This window comes from Diabrotica virgifera, chromosome 2 (genome assembly GCF_917563875.1).
Source record: "Diabrotica virgifera virgifera chromosome 2, PGI_DIABVI_V3a".
In the NCBI taxonomy this organism is placed as follows: Eukaryota; Metazoa; Arthropoda; class Insecta; order Coleoptera; family Chrysomelidae; genus Diabrotica; species Diabrotica virgifera.
The window spans coordinates 264,193,472-264,214,185 of NC_065444.1; the positions used below are offsets into that span (position 1 = coordinate 264,193,472).

The following is a 20,714-nucleotide window of genomic DNA, read 5'->3' on the forward strand; positions in this document are numbered from 1 at the left end:
TAGCCGCCACTGCGATATATTTACTCTAAACTAAAAGCTTTTTAAAAACCATTTTATGTATAAATGACTGGCGTCTTGGTTCTTGGTTAAGTTTTCTTGTAAATGTGATTTAATTACATATATTTTCATTAATATTTCTATTAAATCGAGTTATTTTCGAACTTTATCTGAAACTGCCATTAAGAAAATAAAAATAGATACCAAAATATATAATGATATATGTAATAACAAGAAATTTGTGTTTACAAGGAGCATCACCTGTTTTTCCACAGTAAATTTTCTCGTATAACCGAATTTTCACACGAATAGTCCAGTCACTGTGGAAGAAAATCGGGCAATACCTCTATTTTATAACTGAATAGATTTTGCTAAAAATTTCGAATGACTCTTATCTTACCATTTTCTTTGAAAGTTATGTGTGTGCTTGGTGAACTTTATATTTTTAAGGGGTGAAAATCATACATTATTGAAAAAAAAATGAATGTTTAAGTATTTTATGGAGTTAAATCATGTTAAATTATCCAATTGAAATAATTTCAATTATAATAGATATTGTGTACATTCTAAACGCTATATGTCACGGAATAAAGGTAAATGGAGTTCCCATTAACAACATTAGATAACACTGTCATCTTAGCTGAAAATATTGGGGAATCTTCAGAGGCTGGTGACTAGAATAGCGAAATTTGGACAAGAATATGATGGATGAATTTGGACAATGAACGCCAAGAAGACAAAGTTTATGAGAATATCAAAAACTTAAAGAAATACAGAAAATCTCTTCATAAACGGATCCGATATCGAATGAGTTGACCACTGTGCATACCTTGGAATAATGATCAACTCCACAGGAGATTACTTACAGGAAATCAAAATTAGAATATAAAAGGCTAGAGCAAATTTTAACAAAATGAGAGAAGTGCTCTGCACAAAAAATTTGAAGTTGGAGTTAAGAGTTAGGTTGGCTAGCAGCTACGTTTCCTCGACTTTATTTTAAGGAATATAAGCTTGGACCTTGAATGCTTCATCAATGAAAAAACTAGAATCGTTTGAGCTGTGGGTGTACAGAAGAATTCTGAAAATATCGTGGACAGAACACGTTACAAAGAGGTTCTGAGAAAGATTAATAAAAAAATGGAAATCTTCAATACCATCAAAACAAGAAAATTGGAATATCTCGGACATATTACACGTGGAGAGAGATACAACTTGCTCCAATTGATTATGCAGGGAAAGATTCAAGGAAAAAGAAGCATAGAGAGACGCAAAATATCGTGGCTGCGCAACCTGAGAGAATGTTACGGATGTATATCAAATGAACTTTTCAGAGCAGCCATCTCTAAAATCCGAATAGCTATGATAATTGCCGACCTCCGTCGCATAGATGGCACTTAAAGAAGAGGAAAATATGTCACGATATAATCTTGTATTAATTTGAGAAAAATATTAATTTCCTGTTAATAAAATTTTTAAAGTTTAAAAACCAACGCTATGTATGCTCACGAAACAATCTCTCCTTTGATAAATGTGTAAATAATTAAATTAAGTATACCTATTTTATAATTTTTTTATTGAAAAAAAAAATATATAGAGAAAATCAGTTCCAAAATAGAAATTGTTTATAAGATTCAAAATTTCTTTAAATTAAATGCAATGTATGGTTTTTTAGAATAACTCCGTTAATTTTTAGGCTACAGTGTACATAAAAAAATTTATAGGCAATTTCAAAATCTACAAGACTGACACTTTATTTAAGATTTTAATTGGCATATCTCAAAAATTATCAAAATTTTTGTTAAGAAAAAATCTACATTTTTGTATAGAGCTTGTTTTTCATGTATCGTTTATAGTTTTAGATTTATTCTGAAAAAAAAAATGCAAATATTTAAATATGTTATTTCAAAAAAATATACGAATTGTAACATGATTTTTTCAAAAAATACGCATTCTAAACTAGCCAAATTTTAGGAGCTTGTAAATAACACTAAAATAAAAAAAAAACGAAAAAAATATACCTTTAATTTCAATTGTGTGAATAATGCTTATATGTACTGCTCGTTTTTTTTAAACGAGCTTTTTCATTCTTCTCATGCTTATATGCTCCGTATTTTTTTAAACATTATATAGAGTAATCCAACTTCTTTCCATCGTGTACCGCTTTGTTTTAATCAAAATGACATTTAAAATAACTAATTTTGAAGGTTTTTTCGAGACCTTTAAAAAGTGTTCTACGAGGTTTTATTGATAAATATTTCCATTTTCCGGTATTTGATACATCATGTATAGTACCCCAAAAATAAAACGTCATTTTCAAACATTGCTTATAAATCGCTTAGTATTGTACTGACAAAACTTTAAAACCAATTAGTCCATGTGGTGAGACCGCTCCCGTCTGGAAAAATTTCTGATTCGGTTTCTTTGTGGATTCCTATTAAAAAATGTCCCCTTTAAACAAATCTGAAGGGTGCCGGGCGGAATTTTTGGACAGACATTATTTAAATAATTTTTTTAAACAAATACAAAAGATCATGGTTTTTTGCTCCGGAACATATATTTTTGAATTTTGTCGGTGATTCTGAACAAGAAAGGTATCTTGTAAATTTTCTCAAAAATTGATAGTTTTCGAGTTATAGGCGATTTAAAATCTGAAAAATGCGAAAATACGCATTTCCGAGACTTAAAAACTCATATTCAAATTAGTATTTTTGAGGTTGCCAGATATTTAAGTTGAAGACTAAATATTCAGCTTCCAGATTCTGAAGAGTGATCGCGTCTAACTTTAATTTATACCGTTGTTTTTTAATTGTTAAATATGCGTGTTTATCCGATTTTTTTGCCGGTGCGGCGTGCTCCGTTTCAAAAATATCCTATTTTCCTCCGAAAAATATTTTTTCTAGATTCTTTGGGACATTCTAAATAAAATAAGTTTCTTGACATTTTTCTCAAAAGTTAATAGTTTTAAAGTTATAAGCGATTTAAAATCCGAAAATGCGTTTTTTGTCATTTTTCGGATTTTCAATCGCTTATAACTTTATTAACTTTTGAGAAAAATGTCAAGAAATTTATTTTATTTAGAATGTCCCAAAGAATCTAGAAAAATATTTTTCGGATGAAAATAGGAGATTTTTGAAATGGAGCGCGCCGCACCGGCAAAAAAATCGGATAAACACGCATATTTAACAATTAAAAAACAATGGTATAAATTAAAGTTAGACGCGATCACTCTTCAGAATCTTGAAGCTGAATGTTCAGTCTTCAATCTAAGTATCTGGAAACCTCAAAAATACTAATTTAAATATGAGTTTTTAAGCCCCGAAAATGCGTATTTTCGCATTTTTCAGATTTTAAATCGCCTATAACTCCAAAACTATCAATTTCTGAGAAAAATTACAAGATGCCTTTCTTGTTTAGATTGACCCAAAAAATCTAAAAATATATGTTCCAGAGCAAAAAAACATGATCTTTTGTATTTGTTTAAAAAAATTGTTTAAACAATTTTTGCCCAAAAATTCCGCCCCGCGCCCTTCAGATTTGTTTAAAGGGGACATTTTTGAATAGGAATCCACAAAGAAACCGAATCAGAAATTTTTTTCAGACGGGAGCGGTCTCACCACATGGACTAAATCTTTTTGAATATAAATAAATCTTTTTTTATAAGCTTTATTGTTATAGGTTTTAGTTATAGTTTTATATAGCTTTATTATTTTTGTTCATTGCACTTTTTCAATAGAATGCTTTGTTTTTTATTTATTCGTAAAAAATACTTGGAAAACATGTTCTTTTTAATATACTTTTCAAGTGCGAATGACCCAAAAAGTATTGATCTATTAAAAAAAGTGTACTTATGACATTTTAAGTTTAAAATTTGATTCTCAGTTGATCATTTCAGCCAGGAGCGTCATTTGATATGGGGCAGGGGGGGCATTTGCCCCCACCCTGACCCTGAAAATGACTGAAATTTACAAAAAATAGATCAATTTTGTATTATGTTTGCATATATAATGTATTGTATATATAATGTTTGCCCCCCCCCTAGCAAAATTTCAAATGACGCTCCTGATTTCAGCCCCGAGAAGGGGATGCCAACCACCTCAGTGGTAGAAGCACACATCGGCATCATATTTTATAGCTTATATGTTTTTTGACTAATGTACTAACTACCCTACCAACTGTAAAAATTTCTGACAAATCGATGCAATTATTAAAAATTTAGAGGGAAAATGCCTAAATAACTGGACTAAGTAAATTAATTTTCTCGTATAGATAACCGAATTTTCAAAGGAACAGTCGAATTCAAATCCAACTCAACCAAAATGTGTTCAGTAAGTCAGTCGCCGTGGTTCTCGGAACCGACCAGTCGCTAAACTTGGATGGACACGAGTGTAGAGGGGAGCATATAAACAGAATTCAATATACTTGCCTAACAGTTCGAACGAACGTAATTTTACAAAAGCTCATGTAACGTCTGCAGACGTCTTATGCACATTTCGTTGCGTGTTTGAAGAAGCCTTTCACAGACTTCACGTGTGTGTTGCATACACCTTTCGATCGGACAAAGGTTGACATTTCGACGGGTTTTGTTATGTGAGTGCGTTGGTTTGTGAAAAGTGTGTGAATATGGTGGTTAATAAAATAAGCAACATGCCAGCTCAGCCGAATTTGAATATGCGCCGCATATTTTTTAACAGAAAGGTAGGTAAAGATTATAGACACACCTGGCTAATTAATTTGATTTTAATCACACTATGTTATCGAAAACTCAACCCTAAATCGGATTAACTTAACCTATATAGCATAAAACGGAGAGAACAAAGCAAAATTAATTTTGGGACAAATTACGTGAACCTGTTAACTACGACAAAATCCACTATTTATCTATGTACACTCAGGGCCGTTCCTAGAGTAACTGCCACCAGGGTGCGAGAGTAATTTGGCCACCCCCAAACCCAACATTCCCAGAAAGTTTATAAGCATTTGGTTATCAAAAATTTAAAACAATATTATTTTAAAAGGAAATAATATTGTAAGAAGCATACAGAGTTTATATATAATATATGTACTTAATATTACAACTTATTTGTAATCTATAGTCTATAGGAATAAACCAATAAAATTTATTTATTTATATTTAATATAAATACATGGTAGGATGAACATAAATACCTACTTAAGTTATAATATAGTAACTTTGCTTTTCTAGCTTGTTTCAACAATGACAGACACATCCAAATTTTCTGAAATATCCTTTTCAATTTCAAAACTAATGATGGATAAATCTGAAAGCCATTGTAGTTCCATTGTGGATCGAAGATAATGCTCTATTAAGTATTTTAAGTTTTGAAAGGTTTCTTTCTCCACTAGCTACTGTCACAGTTAATGTTAAGAAAATGCGTATGGCAATTACTTTTGAAAATGGGTAGATAAGGTTATTAGTGAATAGTAGAATACACCAGCTACACTATTGGAAGTATTATTTGCCCATTACATAATTTTTTTATAATGAATATAATGAGGAACATCTGTTGTATTTATTTAAAAAAAAATTCATGTCGCCTGTCAATTAGGTAGGTAGGATCTAAATCTAAAATTAAATCCAAGGCCAAACAAAATACAAGGCCAATAGCTAGGACTTTCTCCAGGATTTTGTTTTTCTGCTAAAACTCCTTCAATCACAGTTATGGTATTCGACAAATCCTTCTTTTGTTCATCTCTATTGACCACTGTCAATTTTTAATTTTCAAAAAATAAAATAAAAATTCCATTTTTATTCAATTTCAATGCGAAGGAAAAACTGTCTTATTTTTCACTTAGAACAGAGAGCGCAAACCAGCACTCTAAATCGACGATTTTCGACTCTATTTGGAGTCATCATCAGAGAGGCGTAGGTTTGCTGTTCTCTGCCCCAAGTGACGAAACTCCGAGATCTTATCCCCGCATTGCAACTGACGTTTATGGAGTAGGTGACTAGCGTCATCTACTCCATAGGTGCAAGATTTAAAAACAAAGAAACATGTTTAAAGCAAAAATAAACGTTTAAAACAAAAAATCATGTGCTTTAAACAAGTTTTATGTATTTAAAACATGCAATTTAAAAACAAAAAAAAACATGTTTAAAAAACGTTTAAAACTAAAAAAAAACATGTGTTTTGTTTAAAATTAAAACAACATGCTTTTTGCAACCCTGATTTTGACCCATGTTTTCAGCAAGGTAGAAACCATTTATCCTTGTCAAAATATTCTTACTTGTACCTTGTACTTAAAAGTTTAAAGATTGTAAAGCTTTTTGTAGAATTACTATTTATGTAATAGTTATTTAGAAAAAATCAAAAAATCACTAATTATAACATTTTTTCAACAAAAAATTGCAAATAACTCTAAACAAAAGTATTTTTAGAAAAATTACCAAGAGATAAAAAGTGTCTATTTAGATGAGATTCGGTGGAAACGCGTTTTTATTTGGAAAAGTTATTTATATGGTGGAAAATTTATTTTTGTTTATAACAAATCCGGCCTACTTGGAAAAATAATAAAAAAATACATTTGAACTGAAAACTGTATCACTATAATAGAATAGACTAAAAACAGTGGTGTCTTGGAAATGGAAATAAGTTCGAAAATTCGAAATGAGAGTGTAAGTAACGGCAAATTATGAAAACTCTACACCGCAAGGAAAACAAATAAGGAATTCCTAAAGAGATTAAAGACGGAAAACAACTATTGAATTTACATTAAAAATATATTAACATTAAATATTTTGTTATTTTAAATTTTTTCATGAATAACATAACTGCAATCGAACATTATAATAAAGTCGAAGAAATTCGTTTAACGTTTGTTTTATCAAACACTTCATCTTAATTACCCAGTTCCTTGTATAAAGCTATTAAATCTCCTAATAATAGATTATTAAAATAAATTGTTAGTGTACCTACGCTATTAAAAGATAATTAACAAAGATAAGAATTTATCTCAAAATTGTTATAATGCTGTTTGTGTGTATTAGTATCGCAGTTATTAAAATACCTTTTGGAAATAAATCAAAAATAGATTCTTCCTTAATGGCAAAAACTGTAAAAACACTTTATATCAACAAGTTTTCACCAGAAGAATCAAAACACAATAATACTCTGGGCTAATTATCAAAATTCATTAAAAAGTTATTTACCAGCAATTTTATTGCTGGAATCGACTTATAAGATCCTATATATTAATAATATAGGGATGCAAAGTCCGCAGATAGTGTGCTACTTTTTTTATAAACAAAATGGCGCCGACAAATCGTATTCTTTTCAATTATTGCTCTATAACTCCGAAGATTTTAAGTTTACAACAAAAACACCCAAATAAAAATTCACCGCAATTAAATTCTGCATAGGGATATGTTTTTCACGATTTGCTCCGACGAAAATTTTCCTCGGAAAATGCGGGTTTTCCTAACAAAAACTCTAATTGTCAAATAAAGTTTTAGGAAGTAATTATTGATCAATAATTAAATAACTTAGTGACATCAACGCTTTCTTGGTATATATTGTAATTCCAGAAGCCGGTGAAAATTAAACGAATATTTTAGCAACAATTCAATTGTTAATTAACAATTTATGATCGCAATAATAACCAAAATAATCATGATACATTGATCAAACTTATAAAGATTATAAAGATGAGATGCTTATTTAATATTTTATCGACAAATTATAAATTTTTCTTTTTTTTGCATAATCTTTAAATTTTGAAAAAAAATAGTTATAATACGCTGGTCTAATTAGTAAAGTACAAAGAAAGGTTATTTACCAGCAATTTTATTGCTGGAATCGAATTATAAGATCCTATATATTATTAATATAGGTATGCAAAGTCCGCAAATAGTGTGCTAGTTTTTTTATAAACAAAATGGCGCCGACAAATCGTATTTTTTTCAATTATTGCTCTATAACTCCGAAGATTTTAACTTTACACCAAAAACACTCAAATAAAAATTCACCCCAGTTTAATTCTACATAGAGGCATGTTTTTCCCGATTTGCTCCGACGAAAATTTTCCTCGGAAAATGTGGGTTTTCCCAACAAAATCTCGAATATTCAAATAAATATTTTGGGCCAGTAATTATTTATCAATAATTATATAGCTTGGTGAAATAAAAGCTTTCTTGGTATATATTATAAATTCAGAAGCCGGTGAAAATGAAACGAATACTTTAGCAACAATTCAATTGTTAATTAACAATTTACAGTCGCAATAACAACCAAAATAATCATGAGACATTGATCAAACTTAGAAAGATTATAAAGGTGAAAGCTGTAAAAGTATAAAGGTTTCGCGAAATAAAAGGGACCAACAATATTTGGAGCGTAATTCACTTACTTTTAATATTACAAGTTTTTTTAAAAAACAAAAATAAACCTTTTTTTAAACACTTTAAAAAAGTTAAAATGAATTTTCCCCTAAAAGTGCTCCGTTTTTGGGTTATTTCACATTGAAATATTCGATTTGGAATTTGACGAAGAAGAACCTACTTTTCATTAGCTGCAACTCTGCTTCTACTGGGTCTACAGACCTCATGTATACACCATTTTTTCAATTTTTTATGGGCTATATTTTGCTAAGAATATTTTTTCGCTAAAATACTTATTTCTTGAGTTATCTCCGAAAAACCGTCCAAAAACATGTTTTATTTTGTTAAACATGAACATATTCACTCGCAAATAACTCGAAAAGTATTGACTTAGTAAAAAAACTCCATAGAACAAAAGTTACTTAGAATTAGTCATTTTATCCAATTCCGGACTTATTTTGAATGTATATTTTTTCACCCCCGAGAAAAAATATTTCACCCCGTATTTTCCAAAATTTTGTAAAATGGAGGGGATGTAGAATTGTAAACTTTTTCTTATATAATAATAGACAATTTCAACTACCTATTCCCAAATTTTCATCCTTCCTTTATTTTTTTGGAGGTTTTCGTAAAATTTTGCGTTCCCTGAAGTGAAAAAACTGAAAAAAAAGAGTGAAAAAACTCTATAGAAGAAAAGTTGTTTAGAATTGATCATTTTATCTAATTCCGGTCTTATTTTGAATGTATTTTTTTCATGTTCGAGAGGGGGGTATTCCCCTCCATTTTTGCAAAATTGGGGATGTAGAATTGTAAACTTTTTCTTATATAATAATAGACAATTTCAACGACCTATTCCAAAATTGTCATCCTTCCTTTATTTTTTTTGGGTCAGATTGTTCTTTGATCGGGCTATAAGCAAAAAGCTCTAAATAAAATAAATAAGATGATCACAAATGCAACACAAAATATAAGAAACTACAAAGTAGAAAAAACTAAACAAGCGATTGAGCAAAATAAGGGGTGCAAGTTTTTGAGAAGGCAAAAGGAAAAATAGTTTTCAGAATTTTCCTTTACAAAAGGGAAAAATAGTAGGTTAGTTCCTAGTTAACAAACTAAGAAACAAATCTGGGGAAGAAACTACGAACAGAGATGAAATAAACTGCTGTATTTACACAATTGTGAAAAGGTTTACTCAAACTTATTTTTTGTACTTATACCGGGTGGAAGACAAGAAATGTTTTTCTTATGTTAAGTTTGAGACACCCTGTAGGGAGAACGAGGTGCAAATGTGAGTATACATCAGAATCGTATTGTAGTTTATGTTTTGTGAACATGTTGTTGTTTGAATATCCCTGATATCTTTAGAAACAAAAAAAATAGACGGTTTTGTAATTTAACATGTGTTTTAACCAAAACAAAAGTTTGAGACATCTTGTAGAGAGAAAAAGGCACAAAGGTGAGTATACCTCGATATTATGTTGTAGTCTCGTATTTTGTGAATATTTTATTTTTTTAATTTCTCTGATGTCTTTAATAACAAAGAAACTAGACGGTATTACTCTTTAAGTGTGTTTCTTTATGTGTTTCTATGTTTCACATGTGTGATGTGATGCATGTCGTCAGTTAAAACACATATTAAAGAGTAATACCGTTTGTCTAGTTTCTTTGTTGTTAAAGATATTAGAGAAATTAAAAAAATAAAATATTCTTAAAATATGAGACTACAACATAATATCGACGTATACTCACCTTTGCGCCTTTTTCTCCCTACAAGGTGTCTCAAAATTTTGTTTCGGTTAAAACACATGTTAATTACAAAACCGTCAATTTTTTTTGTTTCTAAAGATATTAGGGACATTCAAAAAACAAAATGTTCACAAAACATAAGACTACAATACGATTTCGATGTATACTCACATTGTACCTCGTCCTCCCTACAGGGCGTCTCAAACTTAACATAAGAAAAACATTTCCTTTCTTCCACCCGGTATAAGTACAAAAAAAAAGTTTGAGTAAAACTTTGCATAACTGTGTAAATACTAAAGAAAAATCTAAAATAATAAAAAAAAATTAGCGGAATCCGTTAATCTGTTCACGAAAAAATCTACTATGAAAATTCAGCAGAATTTTCTATATCCCTAACTTTTGACGAGCAGTTTATTAACAATAGTCGAAGAGTTCTCTTGATCAAGAGAAATAGATATCAATACACAACCTCAAATTATAGTAAAAACTGGAGTATTAAAGCAAAGATCAGATGTAATGCCTGATGTAACAAAATGATAAATCAAAGTGGCAGAAGAAAATGAAAAATAATCGAACCCCAGGCGAAGATGGAATAGTGTCAGAAGCACTAAAATTTGTAGGAGATATATTACCTACTTGAAAGAATTAAACCACTTTTCAATATCTGCCTTCAAAACGCCAATATGGCAACAGACTGGAACAACGCTACTATGATTCTATTACACAAAGCAGGAGACAAAGCAAATTTAGAGAATGACAGACCGATTAGCCTCCTCAGCCATATATAAGTTGCTTACGCGAATAATAGTTAAAAGAATGGAAAGAAAATTACTTAAAGACTTATCAACTAAGAGAACAGGCAGGATTAGCATAGCAGATGAAATGGCCAAACAAGGCTCATCGATGCCATTCTTTGGACCGGAACCCTTCTATAGCGCTGCAAAGGCAGTAACAATAACGGTTACAAGAAAGTGGGTAGCTCCACAAATCTCAAGAATGGTGGAGGAATTCACCAGAGCAAAAACAGGCGAAGTAGTTAATTTTAGAACATTCGCCAAAATTTACGGCAGACCTAATAAGCAAATACAGGAAAACAGTCAAAGCCATAGTAGGTCTGCTAACAGGGCACTGTAAGCTAAGTAGGTAGTTGAAGCTGATGGGATTGGCAGATGATGACCTATACAAATTCTGTCACCTAGAAGAAGAAACAGCTGAGCACAATTTACGTCAGTATGCAAAGAGCCAGCGGCAAAGAGCTACATGGAAGATTCAGTCTCGTTATCAGACCTTTTAAAAAGGCTAAAGAATGTAATCGCGGACTAGAGGACCACAATAGATCTGAAAAGGTCGCAGTGGTGTAGGCCAAAAGCTACCTCACCGAATATATATCTTCAGACATACACATCTTTCGTCATCGGAATAGAATGAAATGATAAACAGATCTCCAAGCAGGATGACTATCAGGAGGGGCCACCATAGGTGATATTGCTGCGGTAAAGGTGATCTACACTAACCTGAAAAAGACTGCCAAAGAAAACACTGCCTGTTAGGAATACCAATGTTATTGTTAATATTGACCATATTACATTTGCTAATGTATTGTAAAAGATATACAATGATAAATAAAACACCATTTCCAGTAATGATTCGCTAAACTCAGACACAACTGGCTAGTGATTTTGCCAATTTTGACAATATTGGCAAAAAACAAAAAAAAAATACCTACTAAAATGAGTTTAGCGAACCAACTATAACTATCTAAATGAAACATGTATTTATCACGTGAAAATAAGGTATTTTTACAGCTTTCTAACGTTTTGGGCTTTGAATGTAGCCCATGTGAATCACGTGGTCAAGTTAGTGCGTTGTCTTCTTATTGCTAAATATAAATGTATATTTTTTAAATTCAATTAAAATCTTAAAATTGAATAAAATACGACTATACTGGTACATTGATGAAGTTCTCATAGAACCGACTTTTTTACTACTTGGGCTAATAACAATAAACGAGAATTTGACCCCAAGACTAACGAAGTACATAAAGTTCAGACGTCGGAATGTTAATGGCATAATCTAATTGTGATATTTATGTATTTAGGTGATAAGACAAAGACCTTTGGTCAGTCATTTCATTCATTACTTTTCATCGTGAATTTTTAAAACTTGATGAATAGAACTAGTCTTTTAATTTGACTTTTATATCGTATAGTTAATAATGTGTTCTATATTAACTCGATGTACATAGTTTGGTATATTATTACAAGAATAAAAAACCGCTAAACGCCGTAAAAATGAGTAGCGCACACAATATTCCAGCTACAAAAAGCTGATATGAATATTACGTGGCGCCAAAATGTATTTTTCTACGAGCGTGCAAAAATGTCTACTTTCGCGCACGCGTTTTAGTTTAGAAAGTTTTACTTTTCCGCACGCGTTTTACTTTTCCGCACGCGTTTTACTTTTCCGCACGCGTTTTACTTTTCCGCACTGCATTTTACTTTTCCGCACTGCATTTAGATATTTTAATATAGCCTTAAAATAATTATAATTCATGCAATAAACTAATATTTAGATATTATTTACTAATTTGTTTCAAATGTATCTTATTGTGTTCATGTTTTAATGAAATTAACGCGACAATTCGATGAAATAAAATTATTTTGATATAATATTCGAAAGTCAAATCAGTAGACAATAACAGTGGTTTTGAATCGTCGTCATGGAAACCAAGATCGTCGTCATGCTAACCAATTATGCTGAAAGTTTGGTTTTGACAACCTTGTCAAAGAAATAATTTGTGTATGTATTTTCAGTAGTAATTGCACAAGAGCTCTAAAATTCTATATTAATTTTAGAGATCGAGTGCAATTTGTTGCGATTATTTCATGAATAATACTGTTCAAAACCAAAATTTTATTGTAATATATTTATGTGAGTACAAATTAGTACTGTTAAACACACAGTTGATATAAAAATTTTACGGTTGAAAGTCATCACTTTTGTAACTTTTAAAACATTAATTGTTATTAATGTCACTGAATGTATTTTTTCGTAGCAACGGAGGGCATCTGACGTAATATACTTGACGACAGGATATTATCAAAAATTATCACCTTAATTTGCATTTCTCTAGCTTTCTATTGGTCAGAATCTCCTATGAATGAAATAATCATATTAATTAAATTAATTGATTAAGATTTGGTCATTTTTTAAAGACTCGTAGAAAAAATATTGTTCCTAACTCTTGTAGAAAGTCTCTTTTCGGCACTCGACTTCTTGCCGAACTCCCGCTTCGCGTCGTTCGAAAAACTGCAGTCGCGCGCGGAAAAGTATGACTTTCTGCATTTGTTAGGAAAATAACTATTTCCACCTATCTCTACCGAAAGTATACTTTTCCGGACCTGATTGTAGGGACCAAAGTTGTACTTTTCTTCCCTAGGGAGGAAAATATTTTTCCTCCCTTGGGAGGAAAAGTAAAAGTGACGTCATGGTATTTCATTCATGAAATATAACTTATTGACGCCTTGTACAATATCTATTTTCTATTACGTATCTGTACATTTTAACGTTTATTTATGAAACACCCTGTATTTTGCAGAATGGTAAAAAACAGTAAATTGTTATTTTGATTTAACAATGTTTACATTATTAATTTGACTTATATTTGACAGTTGACAGTTATATTGTACCTACTTGTTAGCATAGATATAATAACAGAATAGATTAGGCCAGTCCGAAAAATAGCGTAACGCGGAACAGTTCGGGTCGGTGGTCTATCTATCTCTCTCTACCGGCGCTTAGCTTTCACTCTCTAGCATATGATGGCTGCCGCCTCTGTGTAACTGTCGTTCCATTACTCCCACCTCTTGGTAGATACGCTCACACTTGCACGACAGACAAAGATAGCTAGACCACCGTACTGTATATGGGCGTTACACCCCGATGCATTGAGTGGCATATGACTAGCCAGATCTATTGTTGACATATCTCTGCTTGTTAGTTTTAGTTTTAATACATTTTGTTGGTTAGTTACATAAATAAAGTAAAAATGAAAAATGACTTGTTATTATTTTGAGGAAGGTGGAAAAACCATATGTATAACATGGGAGTAAAGTGCCTTTTCCTCCCTTGAATGATTATAAACTTCATTCTCGGGAGGAAAAGTAGCACTTTCCTCCCTTGTTATACAAATAGCTATTTTGTTTTGATGGAAATAAAAATGATAGTTTTATTTTGAAAATATTTCCATAATATTTGCTAAATTTGAAGTAAAATGCGCCACAAAAGAGTAACTTTGATACAGTTTTCATTTTGAAGCTTTTTTGTGGCGTGTTTTGCTCCAAATTTAGCAAATATGTATTATGGAAAAATATTTCAAAATAAAATTATAATTTTATTTTCCATCAAAATGAAAATACATTTTTGCGAAACGTAATATTCATAGCTGGATTGTAGCTGGATTATTGTGCGCGCCACTCAGTTTCGGTATATTGTGATTGCGCGCAGCGGTCAAATACCTCCTGGGGTACTCTACACTCTAATACCCGAAAGTTAGGTTTGGACCAAAGGGTTAGGTCTTCCTCCTTTGAAAATTGTACTGTATAATATATAATATATATAATATATTAATTTTTTAATTAATTAATTTTTTAAAATTAGCAAAATTTCCGTTCAAAACGAATAAGAAGTAAATAAAACTTAGACACCCTGTTGAGAACCCTGACCGCTGCGCGCAATTGCAATCTGCCCCTCAGTTTTACGGCGCGGCGTTTAGCGGTTTTTTATTCTTGTATCGGAGTTTTTCAAAGTTTTTTTATAAGTGAAATGGATGAACTTGAATGTAATGTTTCTCGATTACACGTTAAGCGTTATAAATACTCGCCTAGGTTCAGGCCCGTGCGCAGAATTCGTTTATGGGGGGGGGGGGGTTTGACATATGTGTATCATGTTAGGTTATGAAGTTAATAAAAAATAATAAGAAACTTTTCTTATAAATGAAGACATTTTATTGTGTCTTGGTCTTGACTTGATATTCAGTTATTATATAATAAATTAACTCTGCGAGGTGTAGAAAAAAACTTCTCCAAAACTCTTTGCGGATCGACCTCGACATCGCGATGTATATTGAGCGAAGCTAATCCGTTCAGCCGATCTTCAGACATTGTTGACCTGAGGTAAGTCTTGAGGCGACGCAATGTTGAAAATGAGCGTTCATTCGTTGCTGTCGTTACAGGCAGAACTGCCAAAATGCGAAGCATTTGATGTACATTTGGAAACGCATCTCCATTGCACACATCGAGTGCTTCAAGCGAATTTTTAACGTTCTTTCCGGCGATGCGTTGACGCCAAAGTTTGACTTCGTCTACCCAGATGTCACGGGAATCATCCCGCAAAATTGAAGAGTATGGTTCAAACAGTTGAGCGCAGGATTCTTCATTGAAATTCTTCATTTTGTTGGGGAAGAGGCAAGCAAAGTTTGATAAAATTTTGCGGTGATTCAAAAATCGATCTTGTATATGGGTCAGAAACAAATCAATGTATGGGATGTAAATCGTTATGCGAAAATAATCTTGAACTGAATCAGTTTGTACGTTGGAGCGTTGAGTCTGTTTTGACGCGAGCCTTGGTTTCCGCAGTTCGATGTCGTATTTTGCGCTGATTTCGCTCACGGTTTTGAAAATTCCTCTGAAAAATATAACTGAAAAGTCAATATCATATTGAAATAAAAAACGTATCAATGATAATGCTCCGAATAAAAATCAACGAAACCTTCACAATGTTCTAATTGCAGTTGTGAATCGTGCCCGCCCTAGAAATTCAAATAGATTTTCTGATATGAAATGACCTATTATATAAATTAAAATATACCTGTCCTGCTTCCGTTTCTTGCTTGCATGCTTTTTTTTCTGCAGATCCGGCCTGAGTTTGAACCGTTGGAAGTTTATCTTGATTACATTCACCCACGTCCTATCAATAAACAAAAGGTATCATCAATACTATAAACTGTAGCACAATAACCTGCAAATCTTTGCTGTGATTGATATTCTACTGAAATCAACAGCATTCGATACTTACATTTTTGTGTTCAATCCGCGGTTTTTTACACAAAAAGCGACGAATGTCCATGGTAAAAAATATGAGGATCGAAAATCAATCAATGTCAACAAACAGTCAACAAATGTCCGCACAGCTCGAACAGCTGACTAGTCAGTTCGAGTCAGTTGTATCGATACTATGGAGACCTACACAGAGGAGAGGAATCGAGATAGGACGACCTTGAAATTTGTGTACACTATTTTGCCTGTTTGCTTGGTTTGTCACTAGGCGGAGTTGGCGTAGAGATAGATGCTAGTTTTGCATTGGAGTGAATGTGAAAATTTTGAAAATAATTAATTATTCGTAGTTAATATAAAATTACTGGTTTTGGTGGTTAATATTATTTAAATATGAGTGCCAAGAAAGCTTACACTAAAAGAACTTTCTTCGTACCGGGATTTATATCGAGTTATCGTTCCGTTAAAAAATTCAAAAGGGAACTTAACGAAGTTAATAGACTTTTTTTATAATGATTTGTCTTTATGTTATTTATAACGTTCATGGATTATATTCGTTTGTATGTTATTTCGTTCGGTGTAAATAAAATTTGTGTATTATCTACCTATTATTAGTTTTTATTTTAACATTTTAATCTGAAAATGGTAGTGATAATCGGAGGATCTTGAAAGTTTTTCTGTCGAAACAATGCATTTTTTGAGACAAAATATTTCACAAAAATTAACATTAATTTTATAAAAGTCAGACTGTCGGTCTGTAGTTAATTTACATATTATATTTTTATTAACTAAATTTAAACATCAGTTAGCCCACAAACGATGCTTTGCGTTTCCACTCCTTCTTACAGGTCTCCATAATCGATACTATCGATGGTTGCATTCACAATGACACTGATAATAGGAGGTAAAAAAGGCGGGAAAATTAAAAAAAAACGTGCACAAGATCGAGAAAGTTGAGAATGTCAAAACAAAAATTGACAACAAAATATTTATTATCAAGTCGGTTTGACTTTCGTAGAATAAGGACTATTGCTAGTGGAAAATTATGTGGAAAAATTCTCGATGGGGGGGGTTAGAACCCCCAAACCCCCCCCCCCCTGCGCACGGGCCTGCCTAGGTTGCATGATCGTTAGGACACTAAATGATTTAGTAGTTACGACACTAAACTAGTGATAGGGCAATCCGAGTTCATATTGGTTTTTTAACAATTACTCAAAATTTCAACCTACGAATTGCGCCAGTGGCGTGCGGTGACTTTTTCGAAAGGGGAAGCGATTCAATAAGGATATAAAAATATTTTCTTAAGGGTCGAGGGTCGAGCAACTTTCCACCTGATAACACTCTGATGCGCAGGGGCTCTCTATCAGCAAAGTACTTAATTATGTGAGACGTCCTGCGTACAAGGACTCACACACTAAATCCGTGACGCGTGAATGCGTGAGGCACTCTATTCCCGCTATTTCTAGTGACTAGTGACCTATCATTGATCTGTATTTCTAGCTCGGGCCTTGGGCCTTGAGTCCTCGCGCCGGGCTTGGTTTTCTAAAGAAGAATCATATTTAAAAAAAAATATACTCCGAGGCATTTTCCATAACACACAACTTTCACTAAAATGACACTTATTTATACTCGAGGTCTATTCTCCTATCAACTTCTGATAATTGTTGAATGCAGTCTTTTTAATGGATAATAGGGCTAACTTTCAAAGTCTGTCTTCGCTTGTTGAATTTCTTTTAAACTCTTAATTTGAAACTTTTAATGCATCTTAATACTGCAAAACTTCGTTCAACTGATGCACTTGTGGCTGGGATAGTTAGTAGTACTAATTCACACAACTTGACCCCTTCACACAGCGACTTGTTTAAACCAGTAGTTATAAAGAAATCCCAGATTTCTGGGTATTTCTTTATCATTCATGTCAGTTGTTTCATAAATGATACTTAACTGAGAATGCAAAGCTGGGATATCAAAAAATTTTCATTATTTAATCGTAATGACATAAATTCCTCTGTGAGAAATTTTGATGAATTATAATTAGAAATATTAAGATTATATATAATTCTACAAATTTTAAATCGTTAAAATTTTGAAAGCTAGAATTCATTTGTTGTAGAATATTATCAAAAGGTCTCTTTGTTTCCTCTGTTTTCTCTGTCTCTCTGTCTCCGAAATTATCAATCTTCATTATTTTTCTTTCATGTTCAAACCCCATATGTTCAGTTTTATCCCAAATATTTTTAAAGCTCCCGTTTTTTTAATTATCGTATTAATAAAGTCATCAATTTGTCTTATACAAAATGGAATACCATTTGATTTCTGTAAAATGTCAAATAAAAGATCAGTAAAAGGAAATATCTCTGCAAAAAATTTAAATCGAAATATTCTTTAAGCGAATGTATGTAATACCTAAGCACCCCTTAGCAGCAGTAACAGTCGGAGCATCTCACTTTCGGGAAGGCGATACGACGAGCGCTTCCATGGCATACCAAAATTCGCGCGACTAGTGGCTGCGGTCATTGAACCCTGACCAATTTTAATAGGGACAACTGCATGACAAGCGGCGATTTTGAGATGCGCTTCTGCCAGGAGTGGACCAAATAGTTGAATTGTGTGGATATTGAGTTCGTTCGTACGCGATTAATTTTTAATATTTTTCAATGCCTATTGGCTAGGTAATATGTAGATTATTTGGATTAGGGAAAAAATTTTATTATTAAATATTAATTAATAATATATTTTCTTATATCGACGAATAAATAGGGAAGCGGCGCTTCCCCCGCTTCCATGGACTGAATTGACCGCATGGACCGCATCTGAATTGCGCCAATAACTGAGCGGTTGTAGGAGGACTTTAGATGTGTCTAACGGTGTATACCTAGTGTGACCAACTCCAATTCAGTCGAATTCGGCTGAAAAAAATACCTGAAATTCGGGACTTTTCAGTGAAAAACGGATTTTCCAAAAGCCGAAAAAAAACCATTTATCAGCCATCATTACATCGTTGCATGCGGCATGCCTCGGAGAGCTGATTCATGTGTACACCTATACATGAATTGATACTTTTTATTTCAGGATGATATTTAAAATACAGAAAAGAAAAAAGTCCGCAGTTTGAGTTTTCGTAGAACTATAATACCTATAATAAAATGCATGCGTTTTGGATGTGGTAGTATCACACTCTAAAAATTGTCAACTTTTTTTCGTCCCACCAATTCGTCAGAAAAATAACGTATTCAAAGTTTCAAAATTTTACCAAACCCTCGAAAATTCGGATGGCCCGGAGCCTTGTCCGGACGCCGGGACACGACTTCGTAATTCGGGTCATGTCCCGGATTTTTCGGGCTAGTTGGTAACACTATGTACACCTCATATCTAAGAAAATTCGAATTTTTAAGTTATAGGCCTCATAAATATGATCAAATCTACGGTTTTTCAAGCTCACTAAATTCTATAATTCCTTCAAATATCATATTTGATCTTAGACGTATCAGACACTACTTGTAAACACCTTTCGTACTCATGTTAGTGATCAAAATCGGTTAAGCCATATAAAAGTCATCGAGCTCAAAGTATAATCAATTTAACCATTATCACCGAAATTTTCTAGTTGTAGTGGTTACGACGCCGACGATAAATTTGATCGAGCAATCCGAGTTTATTTGTGAGATATCACAATATTTTTTCAATCTATTCCGAATAGAAAAAAACGTATGATTAGCGATTTCGCACAGTTGTTTCATGTCTCATATTTCAATTCCGTAAATTTTTTAAAATTAATTAATATTCAGTTATTCAGTTATTGCAAGAACTCAAATGCACTAAACAGATATTTATAGAATTTGTCTTGTCTTGTTTTATAGTTTATTAGTGGAAAACACGTCTGGCAAAAACTTGGTAAACCTAAAATAAAAGTCAAGTTTCCCTATACGGCTTCTTGACGTATAAATATATTTTTATTAAAAAAAGAAGTCTAACTGAAAAGGCGCCAATTAGGGCCACGGCTTTTAACAATAATGACTATTATGAACAACAATGCAACAGATTAGGCAAGAAATAATGATAGACATTATAGACTAAGAGCTCGTATATAAGTGAAATTTGCTAATCATTTTAATCACGATAACTTAAATAGTAGAACCTAAAAGAAAACGTATAAACACTACCGTCACTTTTTAGTGGCACATGCTTCGACAGTGGCGCATCAAACTTTCCACTTATGGACGGGATAAATAAATTAAAAGGTACCCTCCATCACTCCCAGAATTAAATTTTTTTATTTTTTTAAGTTCTATGTGATTAAAAAATAAGACCCAGCGTAATTTTCACCCACCACCCCCTTCCCCCTTACCCCTCCTACAAAAATTTCATTTTTCGTTTTATTTTTTTTAGGTGGGATGCAACCAATTTTAAAATTAAAAAAAAATCACACGCATAGTTGAGGCTTTTACAAAACATGTCTATAAACCAGATTGAGTGTACATAAACTCAAAATAATTTTTTATTTTTTTTTTTGGAAAAAAGCGTATGTGGACAAAAGCGTTTTTGGAGTTGGCTGCAGATCTGATTTTTTATAATCTTGTGTT

At 32.3% G+C, this 20,714-nt stretch overlaps 1 protein-coding gene across 7 annotated transcripts in view; it reads left to right on the forward strand.

The window, feature by feature from the left end:
* Nucleotides 1–20,714, forward strand: part of LOC126880616 (NAD(+) hydrolase sarm1) — a 496,620-nt gene that overhangs the window by 227,795 nt on the left and 248,111 nt on the right. The window contains exon 1 of one of the 7 annotated variants that reach the window (XM_050644614.1): nucleotides 4,354–4,692. The exons of the other annotated variants lie outside the window; for them this stretch is intronic. Within the exon in view, the coding sequence (XP_050500571.1) occupies nucleotides 4,618–4,692 (75 nt within the window). The 5' untranslated portion in view covers nucleotides 4,354–4,617. Of the gene's footprint in view, nucleotides 1–4,353; nucleotides 4,693–20,714 lie in introns of those variants that run through there. 7 annotated transcript variants of the gene reach the window in all.